Here is a 15745-nt window from a genome sequence, read left to right on the forward strand (position 1 = left end):
ATAATGCAGTTTAATGAAAAAAATACATTCTATATAAAGCTGTCAGCTTCATATATTAGTCTTCAGAATCAATATAATACATAAAAGACAGAAGCCATAAAGTTTGTTGATTTTAAGTGGACTTTTCCCCAGTATTCTCCAGTATATTAAATATAATTTGGTATACATGTCTGTGGTTTTCAGCAGATCTTTTTACAGATGCCTCTCTGTGTAGGTAAAGTTTATCTCTAGGGATCAAGATTACTTATGTCCCACTTCATAGGATATAGACTGACCTTAAAAGGTTAGATGACAAATTCACCCCACAGGCATACACCCCCATGGACCATGAGATGAAAACAGCAAACCTAATCACCAAAAGATACAGGTAGGAGAGATGAAAGTTACAGTCTCTGGACTGCAGGACTGGGAGACAGGGAGAGGTGGGGCTACTGCATTAGTAGTACTAACACCTCGGCGCTCATCAGTAAATTGATACAATGGCACTGGAGTCTTTAAACCTGAGTGCAGGTATTTCTATAGTACACTAAAACTAAATATCAACCAAAACCAGTTGCTAAGCATCCACTATATGTAGAACACTATGCTAGGGTAGTCAGGGAGGGCCCAAACATAAATTAAAATGTTAAATTAGATCACTTCTTAGTTTTTTTCTAGTTCTAAAACTGGTAATTCTATCTATATTAACTCATCTTTGAAAGCATATATATATATATATATATATATATATCAAGCACAGAGATAAAAATCAATTAAAAATGTAACATTTACTTGATCAAACTTCTGCTAAAAAACATTTATGCCTATAAAGTACTCTATTGCTTAAAATGTAAAAATCACTCATTTTTCCAAGTCTTATTTGATCATTACCATGGAAATTAAATTTTGATTAAATTGAGGAAAACATATGAACAAAACTAGCCACATGAACAACTCTTATTACCTTAGCGTTCCAGCATGCACAACCACTATGCCATCTCCATATCCTGCCTCTTGCAAACTGAACAAAGCAATGGGCTTCTATGGGAACTCTGAGCTAGACAGTAACACTTCTGTGGGGGGAAAAGCAATCTTTACCTTTACTTATTTACTTATTTACTTACTTACTTACTTACTTACTTACTTACTTACTTACTTACTTTATTTATTTATTTATTTATTTATTTATTTATTTATTTATTTATAGCTTTTGGGATCAAAGTTGAAAGTTGTAACGTGTTATAATATTTGTTTTACTTCCTTCAGGATGGAACCATTTATAAAATTAAATTCTTTATTTTAAACACTTCCACTGTTCAGTTAGAAAACTTGTTGCTTAATATGCAAATCTCAAACTGGGGGAGGGAGGGAGGAAATGAAGCTCAACAAACACAACAAAATAAAGTTGCTTTGCTGTGTTGAGGCTGCCAGGCTTTTTGTTACTCTACTTGAAAGTAAATGTGACTTGTCTGTAGAGAGTGCTGCTTCAGCAGTTCCAAATGAATTCCAAGCCTGTGCTCCATATTTTCTCTTTTGTAAGTTTAATGTATTCAGCAACAGTGAACTGACAATTTAAATAACTACATTTTTAAACAAACGAAGCATTGATGTTAATGTATGAAAATGGTCCAAAGCCCTGGGAGTCTTGGTTCCCACCATTGTTCATTCTGACAACAGGATATAATTGCTTACTTACTTGGCAGCAAATTTAACCATCTGCTTGCTTGCATGGTCTCCCACCGCCACAAGAGCCTGGACGTTAAACTGCTGCTGACGTAGGACTAAGAAACACTGCTTCCCTGAACAGGACAGAAAGTACACATGAGTATTAAGGACATGCTACTTCAGGTTTTACAAAGAAGAAAAATGCCTCTCTACTTTAAAATTGGGCCAAAATTTACTATAACTCATCAGGGACATACACATGTGTATCTGGCTTCCATAGCCAGAATACTCATACTCAACTGACAAGCTTTTAAGAAACCCAAGTTCCCACTACACTTTCAAAATGCTTCTAAGATATTTGTTATGAGAACACAGGCAAATCACCAATTTCAAAAAAATATTATAAATCACGAAAATTATTCTGTCATGGTATGGACTTATTAAACGAATTTCAAGGAACTTCAGATCACTTTCAACACTGATTCTATAACTAGCATATTCTACAGGCAAAGGTACTATGCTAACCATCACGGAAACCTCAATGATGCAACCACCAAAGTGCCAGCAAAGTGCTTAGTAACAAGAACATGCTTAGTAACAAGAACATAAACATTCCACGGAGGTGGTTCATTTTATTCCCTACCAAAGTACACTGTAAAGAGCACTTAGAATAACAGGCTAGTTTCCTTCATGTTCTATTTTCCTCATCTTTCCTTTATCATCTTCCTAATCCTTCATCCTTTATAACAGTTTCACTTTTTAAAAAGTTCCAAATAGTTTACTTTGTCCATAAAAGAGTCTCTTTATGTCCTGTAACCAGCTTTATTTTTAAATAATTCTGGGCCTCTTGATTCCCCTTACTTTCATAAGGAACTGTCATTCCTCTTTCACTTCCTAATACCCAAAACTAATATTTTCCTTTATCACTTAATCAGTTATGGTATAAACATCAAAGACCTCAATGTTTTGAAGTACTTTCCATTTGTTATTTTCCCTGAAATATTCTTTATTTTTTTTTTAGGCATTGTGTTTCTTTTTTTTTTTTTTTAACATTTTTTATTGATTTATAATCATTTTACAATGTTGTGTCAAATTCCAGTGTTCAGCACAATTTTTCAGTTATTCATGGACATATACACACTCATTGTCACATTTTTTTCTCTGTGAGTTATCATAACATTTTGTGTATATTTCCCTGTGCTATACAGTGTAGTCTATTCTACAATTTTGAAATCCCAGTCTATCCCTTCCCACCCTCCACCCCCCTGGTAACCACAAGTCTGTATTCTCTGAGTCTATTTCTGTCCTTTATTTACGCTTTGTTTTTGTTTGTTTGTTTGTTTTTGTTTTTGTTTTTTAGAGTCCACATATGAGCGATCTCATATGGTATTTTTCTTTCTCTTTCTGGCTTACTTCACTTAGAATGACATTCTCCAGGAGCATCCATGTTGCTGCAAATGGCATTATGTTGTCGGTTTTTATGGCTGAGTAGTATTCCATTGTATAAATATACCACCTCTTCTTTATCCAGTCACCTGTTGATGGACATTTAGGCTGTTTCCATGTTTTGGCTATTGTAAATAGTGCTGCTATGAACATTGGGGTGCAGGTGTCATCCTGAAGTAGGGTTCCTTCTGGATACAAGCCCAGGAGTGGGATTCCTGGGTCATATGGTAAGTCTATTCCTAGTCTTTTTGAGGAATCTCCACACTGTTTTCCATAGTGGCTGCACCAAACTGCATTCCCACCAGCAGTGTAGGAGGGTTCCCCTTTCTCCACAGCCTCTCCAGCATTTGTCATTTGTGGATTTTTGAATGACGGCCATTCTGACTGGTGTGAGGTGATACCTCATTGTAGTTTTGATTTGCGTTTCTCTGATAATTGGTGATATTGAGCATTTTTTCATGTGCTTTTTGATCATTTGTATGTCTTCCTTGGAGAATTGCTTGTTTAGGTCTTCTGCCCATTTTTGGATTGGGTTGTTTTTTTTTTCTTATTGAGTCGTATGAGCTGCTTATATATTCTGGAGATCAAGCCTTTGTCAGTTTCACTTGCAAAAATTTTCTCCCATTCCGTAGGTTGTCTTTTTGTTTTATTTCTGGTTTCCTTTGCTGTGCAGAAGCTTGTAAGTTTCATTAGGTCCCATTTGTTTATTCTTGCTTTTATTTCTTCTAGGAGAAAATTTTTTAAATGTATGTCAGATACTGTTTTGCCTATGTTTTCCTCTAGGAGGTTTACTGTATCTTGTCTTATGTTTAAGTCTTTAATCCATTTTGAGTTGATTTTTGTATATGGTGTAAGGGAGTGTTCTAGCTTCATTGTTTTACATGCTGCTGTCCAGTTTTCCCAACACCATTTGCTGAAGAGACTGTCTTTATTCCAATGTATATTCTTGCCTTCTTTGTCAAAGATGAGTTGACCAAAAGTTTGTGGGTTCATTTCTGGGCTCTCTATTCTGTTCCATTGGTCTATATGTCTGTTTTGGTACCAATACCATGCTGTCTTGATGACTGTAGCTCTATAGTATTGTCTGAAGTCTGGGAGAGTTATTCCTCCAGCCTCTTTCTTTCTCTTCAGTAATGCTTTGGCAATTCTAGGTCTTTGATAGTTCCATATGAATTTTATTATGATTTTTTCTAGTTCTGTGAAATATGTCCTGGGTAATTGGATAGGGATTGCATTAAATCTGTAGATTGCCTTGGGCAGTGTGACCATTTCAACAATATTGATTCTTCCAATCCAAGAGCATGGAATATCTTTCCATTTTTTAAAGTCTTCTTTAATTTCCTTCATCAATGGTTTATAGTTTTCTGTGTATAATTCTTTCACCTCCTTGGTTAGATTTATTCCCAGATATTTTATTACTTTGGGTGCTATTTTAAAGGGGATTGTTTCTTTACTTTCTTCTTCTGTTGATTTATTGTTAGTGTAAAGAAATGCAACTGATTTTTGAACGTTAATTTTGTAACCTGCTACCTTGCTGAATTCTTCAATCAGCTCTAGTAGCTTTTGTGTGGACCTTTTAGGGTTTTCTATATATAGTAACATGTCATCAGCATATAATGACACTTTTACCTCTTCTTTTCCAATTTGGAAAAAAAAAAAAAAAACACAGAGTGGCAGACTGGATAATAAAGCAAAAACCTTCAATATGCTGCATACAAGAGACCCACTTTAGGGAGAAGGACACATATAGATTGAGAGTGAAAGGATGGAAAAGGATATTCCATGCAAATGGAAAAGCCAAAAAAGCAGGTGTTGCAGTACTGATTTCAGACAAAATAGACTTTAAAACAAAGGCCATAAAGAAAGATAAAGAAGGACATTTTATAATGATTAAAGGAGTGATACATGATGAGGATATTACACTCGTTAATATATATGCACCCAATAGGAGCACGTAAGTACATACAAGAATTACTAACAGAGATAAAGGGGGATATTGATGGGAATACAATCATAGTTGGAGATTTTAACACTGCATTAACATCACTAGACAGATCTTCCAGACAGAAAATAAACAAGGCAACAGAGAAATTAAATACTACAATAGAAAAACTAGATTTGGTGGATATTTTCAGAGCATTACACCCCCCAAAAATAGGATATACATTCTTTTCAAGTGCACATGGAACATTTTCCAGGATCGATCATGTACTTGGGCACAAAAGAAACCTCAACAATTTTAAGAAGATAGAAATTATCTCAAGCATCTTTACTGACCACAATGCCATGAAACTGGAAATCAACAACAGAGAAACAAAGGAGAAAAAAAGGAAAGCATGGAGATTAAACAATATGTTATTGAAAAAACAATGGATCAATGAGGAAATCAAAGCTGAAATTAAAAAATACCTTGAGACAAATGATAATGAAAGCACAACCACTGGGACACAGCAAAGGCAGTGCTAAGAGGGAAGTTTATAGCGATACAGGCCTTCCTCAAAAAAGAAGAACAATCTCAAAGAAACAATTTAACCCACCACCTGAATGAATTAGAAAAAGAAGAACAAAAAGCCCCAAAAAGCAGCAGAAGGAAGGAAATAATAAAGATCAGAGAGGAATTAAATACAATAGAGATTAACAAGACCATAGAAAAAATCAACCAAACCAAAAGCTGGTTTTTTGAAAAAGTAAATAAAATCGACAAACCTCTGGCCAAACTCACAAATAAGAAAAAAGAGAGAGCACAAATTAGCAAAATAAGAAAGGAAAATGGAGAAATTACAACAAACAAAATAGAAATACAGAATATCATACGAGAATATTATGAAAAACTATATGGAACCAAACTGGATAACCCAGAGGAGATGGACAAGTTTCTGGAAACATACTGTCCACAAAAACTGAATCAAGAAGAATCTGAACACTTGAACAATCCGATCACTAGAAAGGAAATAGAAATAGCAATTAAAAACCTCCCTACAAATAAAAGTCCAGGACCGGACGGCTTCACCGGGGAATTCTACCAAGCATACAAAGAAGAACTCATACCAGTCCTTCTCAAACTCTTCCAGACGATTGAAAAGGAGGGAATACTCCCAAACTCATTCTATGAAGCCACCATCACCCTGATACCAAAACCAGGCAAAGACACTACAAAAAAAGAGAATTATAGGCCAATATCACTGATGAACATAGACGCCAAAATCCTCACCAAAATTTTAGCAAATAGAATCCAACAACACATAAAAAAGATTATACATCATGACCAAGTGGGGTTCATCCCAGGGACACAAGGCTGGTTCAACATACGCAAATCAATCAGTGTAATACATCACATCAACAAGAGAAAGGACAAAAACCACATGATCATCTCAATCGATGCAGAAAAAGCATTTGATAAAATTCAACACCCATTTATGATAAAAACTCTCGCCAAAGTGGGTATAGAGGGAACATATCTCAACATAATAAAAGCTATATATGACAAACCTACAGCCAGCATAGTACTCAATGGTGAAAAACTCAAAAGCTTCCCACTAAAATCTGGGACAAGACAAGGATGTCCACTATCACCACTCCTATTCAACATAGTCCTGGAAGTCCTAGCCACAGCAGTCAGGCAAGAGAAAGAAATAAAAGGGATCCCTGAAATATTCTTGAATGGATATAAGTTGAGGTTCTAACTTTTGGTATTAAAAATTCTAAACTGTATGACTACCTAAATAAACTAGCTATTTTGGAAGTAAATAAGTTTTTAGGAAGAACAATATTGAAAGAGAATTCTCTTGTGCCAATGACTTTCATGTACTATGTACAAAATTTGAAAGGAACCACAGATATTTCAATTACTCTTTCAATATTCAGACTTAAGCTCATAAGCTTTCACAATCGAAATAAATTAATGTTAAATGTATCATTAAGAGTTAAAAATTTCTCCTTGCTCCTATGTAAAAATCTTGATTTTAGGGATGTGATACATAAACCTACTGTAAGAAATTTGATTTTTAATCTTTAAAAATATGTAAAACACTGCTCTTAATTTGAGGAAAAATATACAGATATTTGTTATATAAACAGATTTCTTTTTTAATGTAACAGGATTCTAGTTGTCATACTTTCGGCGCTATGATTTTGATACTTTCATCTCCTAATTCATGGTTTTTCAGAATTTTGCTTTACTTGAAATTGCCAGCATAGGTTGTTTTTCCAAGTCCAATTTTAATGTGTTACTACCTCGGGAGTTAAAGCAAATGAATGATTCCAAATAAGTCATATTTATTGGCATGATTTTTCCAATGTAAGGAAGAAAGGAGTAGCAGCAGCAATCAAGGTTCTGCCAATTCAATGCACAAGATTTTATTATTTTTCAGATAATCTAGTTTGGCAAAAATAAAAAACACTGACAATCATTCCTGGCAAGGATGTGGAGAAAGTGTTACTGTCACATACCTGTGGGAGTATAACTGAGTAGAGCTTTTTTGGAGGGTAATCTAATAGTAGAAAATTTTAATATGCATATGCATACCTTTCAACCTAGCAATTTCACTTCTAGATATCTATCTTGGAGAAATACTGTCTCATGTAGATCTATAACTAATATCATGGAATGATCTCCAAGAAACACTGTTAATTTAAAATTTAAAAGGTTACACAATAACTTGTAAAAATATATCATCTACATAAAATAAGACAAATTAAAATGTACAAAACAAAAATCTGTATGTATGTGCATTAAAAAGAAAGATTTTTTGAAAGACACTGAACAAATTATTATGAATTAATAGAAAAGACTGGGGCAAAGGATAGGCAGTAGAGGAAAAAAAGGAATATCATTTCTGTATTCCTGGAAAAATTCATGTGAAAATATTCATGTATTACTTGGGTAACTTATAACTTAAAAACACACACATGCATACATATATACATATATATATATATATATATATATATACACACACACACACATATATATATATATATATATGTGTGTGTATATATATATAACATATATGTGTGTGTATATATATATATATATAAAAACTTAAAGTAGGATTTTCCAAATAAAAACTATGAAAACCAGATTAATGTAAAATTCCGAAAAACACCTATTACACGTAAACTTAACTTAGTACTACACTAAAAGAATACCACCCACACCTTTAACAAATTCAGTTTATTCCAAGAATCCAAAAATGGTTCAACATTAAGAAATCCACTGAATTACTGTAAACCACTACAGTTACATACAGTTGATTCTTTCTCTATTTGTGGTAGTTACATTTTAGAAAGTCACCAGGAACAATGAATTAGCAAGTACTGAACCATTGCTCCTAGAGGAAATACAGGTCTAGGTTTCTGTGAATGTCTGGCCACAATATTTTCATCAGTCCCTCAATACGTAAATTGTTCTGTGTGTATTTCTGTTAAAGACACCTTATTTTGATGATAAAACTATGGAGAGCCAAGAGGTACTTCAGTGACAGGCTATGGGTTGTGGTAAGTACTAGTTTAACCAAAGAGGCTTTAATTTTAGTTAACATACTTTTAGTGAGTTTGGTGGTGATTGTTTGGTGGTGTTTTTTTGCAGTGGATCTTTGGGCTTCAGAAGAAGGTTAACAATAAAGAAAGAAAACGGCAAACATTGCTTTCTGCCCCCTCCAAGGGCTTATGGTTGGTTAAAAGTTTTTAGAGCAAGGAATTTGGTGAAAAAAGAATCCAGATGTAATTTAACAGCAAAGGGACACATGACAAAGCAACACTTCTACTCTCAGGCATATACATTCACTGTTACTGGTAAATTGAAATAAAGTAAAAACTTTCATAAAAATACAGTTATCTTATTTAATACATATTGTTGATTCATTAACATAGAACTCATGGCCAACAGTACTGAAATTCATGCTTGAACAAAGCTTATCTAATAACTTGTATTTTATTCTTAATGCATATTACAGCCTTCTTGCACTTAGGAACACTAGAAAACATTTCAGCACGATGCTGGAGCCCATTTTAAACAGTCAAATCAGCAACGAAAAGCGCAAGATTGTGAAGAATGAGGCACTAAATAGATTGCAAAAAAGACACTGGTTTATGAGAACTGATACAAGGCAGAGCTTCATTATGTCTGACCTCAGCTGCAAAGGTGTGCATTGGGGGACTCAAATTTCTTGCCACTCTGCACATGTGTGTCTGGCATGTCTGTGAATGACAATGAGAGCACAGCAACTACTGATTTAGAGGTTATAAATACATGTTAGCAAGTAGGTGGATTTGCAAATACACGACCTGTGAATAACGAAGATCAACCATATTTTAAATTTTTCATCATGTGGAAAACTTCAAACAAACACAAAAGCAAAGAGAATAGTATAATGAATCTCTACATAAATATACTCAATCCAATGATGTTTTGAGGGAAAAAATTTCTAGACAAGGTCTGATAAAATTTAACATCTATTCCTGATGATAGAAAACTTGGACTAGAAGAAAACTTTTTTTAATTTACTTTTAAACTTCGGCATTGTTCTCTAATAACATTTTACGCAGAACGCTGAAAGTCATGAAATAACTCAGCAGGAGTTTTTATCTCTGCTGTTGCAAAAATTCTTCATTGTGAAAACTGCTGAAATATTGGACAATCTACTAATTATTGCAGAGGGAAACAACAAGAAATGAGATAAACATTTGAAGGACAAACTGATCAATACTTGTAAAAGATACCAATGTCTACCTACAATCCCCATGTACCTCATTAATTATCAAGTCATGGCCGTTCTTGTTTCAGCTTTACTCCAAAACATTCTTCACTTTAAAAAACTTAAACTTTTGAGACATGCTAGAAAAATACCTTAAAGTCTAAGATTTCATTTGAGTTTTAAAGCCAAACTATTTTTAAGGATGTCTTAGAAGACTAAAATTAATTAATTAATGCTAATACTTTACAATGATTTAGGAAAGAAAACAGGTGAGGTATTGGCAGAACAAAAAATTCAAAGCCTTTACCAAAAAAGCTGTAATCATTAAATCACTCTTACCTTTAGCTCTGCTTGTATGAACCCTTGCACGCACCCAAACAACTTCATCAGCTTTTTGTACCGTCAAGTCACTAAGTCGAACCAAAACTCGATCTGCGCCAGATAAGTGAAACAATTTTGTAATTCAGAAAAAGATCAAACAGATCAAAATTATTTTGGTTTGATAGCTAGCCAGAGTACTTGGTGTTATCTTACACAATTCTCAATCTCCAGCAGCACTGTTTCTTTTGCTTTTTAAAACTGGTTTCTAACATTATATAGGTTTCATGTGTACAACATTATATTTCAGCTTCTGTATACACTACAGCATGCTCAACACCAAAAGTTTAGTTTCCATCCATCACCATATAGCTGACTTTGTTAACCCATTTTACCATCCCTCTACATTCCTTTCCCTTTGGTAATCACTATTCTGTTCCCTGTATCTGTGTTTGATTTTTTTTGGTTTGATTTGTTCATTTACTACTTTTATCAATATTCCAAATATAAATGAAATCATGTGGTATTTGTCTTTCTCTATCCGACTTACTTCACTTAGCACAATACCCTTAAGGTCCATCCACATTGTCACAAATGGCAAAATTTCATCCTTTTTATGGCTGAGTAGTATTCCATCTCACACTCTCTCTCTCTCTCTCTCTCTCTCTCACACACACACACACACCCCATCTTGTTTATCCAATCATCTGCTGATGGGCGCTTAGGTTGTTTTCATATTTTGGCTATTGTAGATAATGCTGTAGTGAACAATGTGGTGCATGTATCTTATCAAATTAGTGTTTTAGTATTCTTTAGATAAACACCCAGAAATGGAATCACTAGGTCATATGGTAGTTTTAGTCTTAATTTTTTGAGGAACCTCTATACTGTTTTCCATAGTGGCCACACCAATTTATATTCCTACCAACAGTGCATGAGAGTTACATCTTCTTTTTTGTTTGTTTTGTTTTTTAAATAGAGGTACTGGGATTGAACCCAGGACCTCATCCATGCCAAGCATGAGCTCTACCAGTAAGCTATACCCACTCCCCTACAACATCTTTTCAGTCACCTTCTATATGCAATTTGCCTCAAGTTATATGAATAACATTTTCTAAATATATCTATAAAATTTATCCAATTCTCTTTCATCTTCACTGCTACCATTCCAAATCAAAGTACTATTATATCGTGCCTAAACTACAGGAAAAGCCTTCTAACTGGCAATCCCCTGATCCCAATTCAATCTACATTGGAGTCAAAGAGATAATTTCAAAATGCAAATATCCTGAACTTCAATTACTTATAAAGCCAAATAGGCTTTGCTTAAGTAGACACAGTATTTCTGCTTGCCTGCCATAGTACATAAGTCAGCTATCCACAGGGGAGGATTCTCTGCCAGGCCTGGACAGTCATAGAACCCTATTCCCCAGGACACAGTGACTGATCCAGGGAAGGGCATGTTACTCAAACTGAGCTAATCAAAGTCCTTCTCTGGGACTCAATGAACAGATACTGGAGACAAAGCTGTCTTCCCTAGGGTTGCTGAGCTGGGATAGTGTAGGCCCGGGGCTGCAGGCACCATCTTTCTTACTACTTGAGTTTGCAGGATGAGAGAATAAGGTCAATGGCCTAAAGGAAGTAGAGCCAAGAAGCAGAGACAGATAGCCCTGAAGATAATGCTGGAACCTCTAAATCCAATCACATCTTATGCCTTCTTGCATTTTGTTTCCTATAGTTATTTGAACTAGTAAATTCCCCTTTTGGCTTTGAGCCCCAACAATTATGCCCTCCAATACTAATAACAAAGTATTATACCCATCTAGAGTCCCCCAAACAGGAAAATTATTATGTGAAGATAGTGAAAAAGGCAATCATGATCCAGAAAATCATTTTGTTATCATTGTAAATATGCAATAATTTTAATATTGAAGAAAAAGATTAAAGTATTAATTAAAAATGTATTAATAGACATACCACATCATGAATAGTACAAGATCTCTATTCTCAAGGATTATATTGCCTAATTGTAACCAAGTGTGACAATATCACATGCAGTAAAACCTATTTACTATAATATTTAAAAATACCTTTGTAGGGGATATTATAACGAAATCAAATTATAAATATAATTTACCTACTTTGTCTAAATATATTGAGACATTGAGTTAATGCTTCCTAAAGTAAAGATGACGCTTAGAGAGAATTTGATTTACAGAAAACCGTGGTTCTCATCACCAAAATCAAAGAGAATGAATGAGAAATTTTCAAGCACTGGGCATCAGAAGAGAATTTCTGCAGTTAAACTCTGTCAATGGACCTTATGAGTTAAGCTAACTTCCAAGTCTGCTGTGTAAACTCCGACAAAACTGTGAAAGAGAAAACACAGACAAAGCAGTGTAATATTTTAAAAGACAGATTGGAAAATGTCAAGATTGAGAAAGCAAACAACTTACTAACTAGGCAATCAAAACTCAAAACCAAACAAAACAGAATAATATAAGTCTAAAAAAATAGACTTATAAATAAGCGTCACAATTAGAGTAATTTTAATAGTACTTTGGACAAAAGAGAGTAATGGCCCTTCTTTCATGTGGCATTCCGACTAATTAACATAGGGATTCTCAACTTTTAACATATCCATATATACCAGAGGCACATATCACACTCCCACCACTATGACTGGCTGAGGCAAAGATCAGTGGCAGCAGGGTTTCAGTTTGAAAAACTACTGCCTCCTCCACACTTAAGTCACTGGCATTAGAATGAAGGAATTTGAAGAAATTGAAGTAGATAGGAAGGAAAACTTTATTTTGAGAAAAGTATTATAATTTTAACAGAGGTAAAACCAAAGGCAGAATTTTACTCTTATTTACTATAATCAGATATATACCTAGTTTATCTTTCCTTCCGGTGGGGTGAGCTTGTAAGTCAAAACGGGTAGTCTGGATTTGCCTAGGAACAGTTAATTATTGCAAAGGGTAACTGGGGCTTATGTAAGAGATTGAAACTCCAGTGAGCTTCTTTGTGTTAGAGCTCAAGGAAGTCCAGTTTGGGAAAATAGTTAAGCTGGCAAAAAGTCTCTTATGACCCTCCCTGCTTGTCCTAGTAGGGGTAGTCCTCTCTTATACTACATTGCTTGTATCACATTTTATACTCAATTGTTTTACCTCACTATCTTTATCTTTTGGAAATGGTTTATTCTTTGTGAACTTTTCATTGCACACTTTTCCAACAAAGTTGGGTAGGAAAAGTGATTTTGTAATCAAGCAATAAATCAAATCCAAAATAACAGTAAAATTGACCTTGGGGTATATTATTTCCAAAGCACACAATTCATAGGCAGGCATCTAAGTTAGAAGTACTGAATGCTTCCTTTGGGCCAGAGCTTAAAGGTCTACAGTTGTACCAAAGTTTGAAAGACATAATTTGGGGTGTCTACCAATAGAAAAACGACTGTTAAATAGTTGAGTAAGATAAATTTGTTGAAACTGCATATATACAATAGAAACAAAAGGAAGACAAATGTTTATAAATAGAAAACCTACAGGTCTGAGGGAAACAACTAACAGGTCAATTTCAAAGAAATATAATAAAATCAGGGAGAAAAGTAAAGGAAGTAACTTCATAAAGCATACAAAAAGGTTGTATATGATGAAGACAGTTATTATTAATCATTCTTTTATCTCCTAGGCCAGAGTTAAATCTTTTACCTAATCACCTTTAATATAAATTACCATTTAAAATATACTCCTTTCACATATTTTTTCCCTTTAGAGATTAGGGATCCTAAACTGACAATGTTTGCACAGGGTTGTGGCATCTGCTTGGGTTATTAAAAATGCTTTTCAGAGTTACGCCTTTAGTTACGTCAACCTTACCTAAAACTTCATGAAGAGCTTTCCAGGAATTACAAAGAAAGAAAAGCTTTATTTATTATCACATAACTACTAACCTGGTTTTTCTTGTGACTGTATCATTGAAGATACTCCATATCGTTCTTTAGCATAATCCTACAAAAAAAACGTTTTTGCATCATGACTTTTTATTTAAACACTAATAGCATAGTAAACACAGAAATACAAATGACATAAAAATGAATTGACTTAACTTTCAGGATCATTTTATTAATTCACAATGAGTAGTTTTAAAGTGTGAAAATCTGTCCTGTCATTTATATATGCACTCTATAGAAAAAGGATAAGCACCCAGTTTGTTTAGTTTGTTTTGAGGATCACCACTCCTAGAGTGATATACCATACATAAGAGCACTCTCAAATAAAATTTACACACATGTACAACACATTTTAACTACCTTCTTCAAAAAGGAGATTAAACAACTTCAAAGCAGGGATATAAATTTCCTTTGTGAAGGGAGAAGGATGAGGTACCACAGTTTTATTAACTTCCTATTACAGGAAGAGATGTTCAAAGAGAACCAGCGTTTGCGGTAAGCTTTCTGAGCACCAGATGTCTACAGTTTTTAGAAATTGGAGATGTTGGATATAAGCTAACTACAACTTTCCTTTTGTAAAACATCATTAAAAAATTCACCGGTTTCCTGTTTCTAAAAACCATCTTCGTATCAGGTTTGACACTGATAACATGACACCAAATTTCTTGTTACACATTTTAAGTTAGCAAGAGGAAACAGGAGACCTAGAGTCCAGGCTATTATTAACAAACTTTACTTATTAAATCGGTAAGTGGCCTTTTATTTTAATCTCACTTTATCTAAAAAATGATCTTTTAAAGATTCTTTTAGCTATAAAATGACAACTTTGCCACAATGTCTACCTTATTTCTACACCTACTCTATCTGCAAAAGTGCACTGCTAGTTTACATAATTAATCAGATCAAGAAAAACACAAAAATAGTTTCCTTACATTTTACAAGGTGGATGAAACAATTAGTTTCTGTCACAATGGCTATGTGTTTGAATCATCTTCTTTAAATCTGGAGGATATTGGATTTTGTGTTTATAGCAGAACAAACCAGAAACACGTTAAGGTGTTTACTGAACAATTTTGTGTGTGTGTGTATTAAAAAAAAACCACCTTAAAAACAAAGATAACCTCAGTTGTAAAAGAAAAGATTCAGTCACATAATGTAGCAGGAAGGCCGCATAAATAATTATAGCATGTGAAGAGAAAAAAGGTGTCACTTATTAGTACTGTTCATACTTCAGCAAACCTTATTCCATCTAATGGTCTTAAGATAACCTATTCTTTATTAAGTTTATCACAGATTCTTATTTCCTCAAGAGAAAAATTAGGAACCAATCAGGGATCTGAATTTTACTAACAGCACATACAACTTGTAGGATGGTTTCAAACTTTCATCTTTCAATAGCACTGAAGGACCACAGGGTATTATGAGTTACACAGATTATTTTGGGTCACTTTGTCTCAAATATATTCTCTGCAAATTTCCCTACCTAGGGGAAGAAAAGAAATAAAAATGACAAGTGTTCTCTAAAGCTGTCACATGGAAAATGGTCATTAAACGTATTGGCAGATCGTTTTACGAAGTAGTGTCATTACTTGAAAAAACATTAAGAGCGTGAGGGCTGAGCAAAAATCGATTACCAGTGGACATTAAAATTTTCCAGCGGAGAGATGGATTACGTGAAGGACGTGCC

The 15745-nt window shown here is 34.2% G+C and overlaps 1 protein-coding gene across 1 annotated transcript in view; it reads right to left on the minus strand.

Moving 5' to 3' along the window:
• Positions 1-15745, minus strand: part of DARS1 (aspartyl-tRNA synthetase 1) — a 55004-nt gene that overhangs the window by 38742 nt on the left and 517 nt on the right. The window contains exons 2-4 of the mRNA XM_010983957.3: positions 14059-14116; positions 10125-10217; positions 1676-1778 (exon numbers count right to left, since the gene is read on the minus strand). Coding sequence (XP_010982259.1) covers positions 1676-1778; positions 10125-10217; positions 14059-14116 — 254 coding nt within the window. The remainder of the gene's footprint in view (positions 1-1675; positions 1779-10124; positions 10218-14058; positions 14117-15745) is intronic.

Source organism: Camelus dromedarius, chromosome 4, assembly GCF_036321535.1.
Source record: "Camelus dromedarius isolate mCamDro1 chromosome 4, mCamDro1.pat, whole genome shotgun sequence".
Lineage (NCBI taxonomy): Eukaryota > Metazoa > Chordata > Mammalia > Artiodactyla > Camelidae > Camelus > Camelus dromedarius.